At 47.7% G+C, this 2114-nt stretch overlaps 1 protein-coding gene across 1 annotated transcript in view; it reads right to left on the reverse strand.

Moving 5' to 3' along the window:
* pkdcca (protein kinase domain containing, cytoplasmic a) overlaps nucleotides 1–1606 on the reverse strand; it is a 37947-nt gene extending 36341 nt beyond the window's left edge. Inside the window, exon 1 of the mRNA XM_059024737.1 lies at nucleotides 512–1606. Within this exon, the coding sequence (XP_058880720.1) occupies nucleotides 512–1264 (753 nt within the window). The 5' untranslated portion in view covers nucleotides 1265–1606. The remainder of the gene's footprint in view (nucleotides 1–511) is intronic.
* Nucleotides 1607–2114: the final 508 nt, after the last annotated feature.

The raw sequence follows: 2114 nt of genomic DNA on the forward strand, positions 1-2114 counted from the left end.
CCTTGTGCTCGAATCGTAGATCAGACTGGATAAGAGAGAGGTTTACTCACACAAAGACCGGCGCCTCTTTTGTGCATTTTTTTTTTTAACAACACAGTCTCCCGAAGCAGCACCGATGAAGGAACCTATAGGTCTCCACAGGTGGTACCTGCCAGTGAAGACATTACTGGAAATTGCGCTGTATGCAATATCTTGGTAATAGTCCATTTAAAACCAGTTCCTCGACTGATCACCACATAATCCTGTAATAACCAACGATGTCACTGATGTTGAAACTAATTTAATTAAATAAATGTCTGTTTATAATAAAGAACAGACACAGCCTAATGGACCAGCCGTATAGGACCTGCGGCAATTGAATACAGACTAACAATGCTTTCCATTAAACAACATGACGTTGTTAGGGCTGAAATATGTCTCCCGTCATAAAACATTAAATCAGAGAACCGTACAGGGGAAATGAAAATGCTCCTGCAAAACATAAACCCAGCCGCGCGACCTGTTATATTACCTTTAAAATGTGTGGGTGCTGCAGTCGCTGAAGAAGTGTCATCTCCTTCACAATCTTGTAGGACGCCAGTCTGTAGCAGGCTTCGGGCGAGGCGTACTTCTTGACACAGTTTTCCATGTCGTGCCCACCGAAATCCACTGATTTTAAAGCCACGGAAAAGGTTTCGTTGATAGTCGCCTTGTACACCGCCTTGGTGTAGCCTGACCCCAGGTACTGCACGTTCGTTACGTTGTCTATATCGCTGCAGCCCATCAGCGACGGATTGTGCATATTTCTATTCAGGTTTATATCAAAGTCGAGCTTTGCTTTGGCGGGTAGGGGTGAGAAGGAGGATCCGTGGTTAAAATCCACGGGTCTGCTGTTCATCATCTCCGCTGCTTTGAGTTGCTCCGACGAGCCGCGCTGGGCAAGGTCCATTAGCCTTCTTCTCTCCAGTGGGCGAAGCGGGTTCCCTGCCTCTGACCAGGGGGCTCGGTGCTGGCGGTATCGGACCACCTCATTGTACCTCTCGTGGATCTGCCGCGCCAGGTCTGGGTGGCTGCTGCGGGGCTCTGCGCTCACAGAGTCCCTGTGAAAGCGCCTCTCCGCGACTCGCGGCTGCAGATGGTCTGCATGCTCTTCCTCCTGGTCGGAGCGATGCACTCGGTTGCTCTGGTGGTGTTCAAACCCGGGGATGAACAACAGATTCATCAAAGTGCCCAGAAAAAAGGAAAAGCAAAACCCAGCTGCTACAGCGATCTTTCTCCGCTTCATGCTTCTTCTTCTTAATTTCCCTCCGTCTGCTCCGTTTTTTTTTAACAGCACCCTGTGTGCTGAGTTGGGGGAACCTGTTGTGCAATCAAAGGCTGGTTTTATTCTGTTGTATAATAATATAGTAAACGCGAGGCTGCTGATGAAGCAGAGTGCGCCCGGCTCAAGTCTTCACATTGTATTTGTGTATGTCAGAGAGCCACGCAGCTCTACGGTCCACCCCATATAAGGCTCACCATCATGACACTTGCCCCCCGATCGCTAGTTGCACTGACTACGCTACAGAGAAAGCACTTCAGCCAGAACACAGCCTTCTACAAGAAAGCCCTCGAGCAACTGATCAGCGTGACGTCACCCGAGTCACAGCCTCAAGCCCCAGACCCCAGCTCCAGGTGGACATGGGCGATGTAGTTTTTATTACGTCTCCGCCTCACGACTGAAGGGGAGGGGGGTTGGCTGAAGAAATACACGTCCCGTGGTCCAAAGCGAAGTTCCAGCAGGGGCGGGCACCCGGGCTCTCGCCAGTCAGCACAGAGAGCGGGTGGGGTTTTCTAGGCTGGGGCTGGCATCGGCACAAGAGTTCTGTTACTTCAAGTGTATAAAGCAGAGTTTCTCAGTTCCTCTACATTACTAAGTGCGTGCGTTTTGTTTTTCAGTAGGTTATATGATTATCTCGGTGACATATCACATGGGGTTTACCTTTGTTTTAAAATAACAAACAAGTACAGTGGTCTGTTAGTTTATTATTATTATTATTATTATTATTATTATTATTATTATTATTATTATTATTATTATTATTATTATTATATGTAATTTTGGTGTATCGCACAACCTCTCTGCTCACACAGTA

This window comes from Acipenser ruthenus, chromosome 5, assembly GCF_902713425.1.
Source record: "Acipenser ruthenus chromosome 5, fAciRut3.2 maternal haplotype, whole genome shotgun sequence".
NCBI classification, from domain to species: Eukaryota; Metazoa; Chordata; class Actinopteri; order Acipenseriformes; family Acipenseridae; genus Acipenser; species Acipenser ruthenus.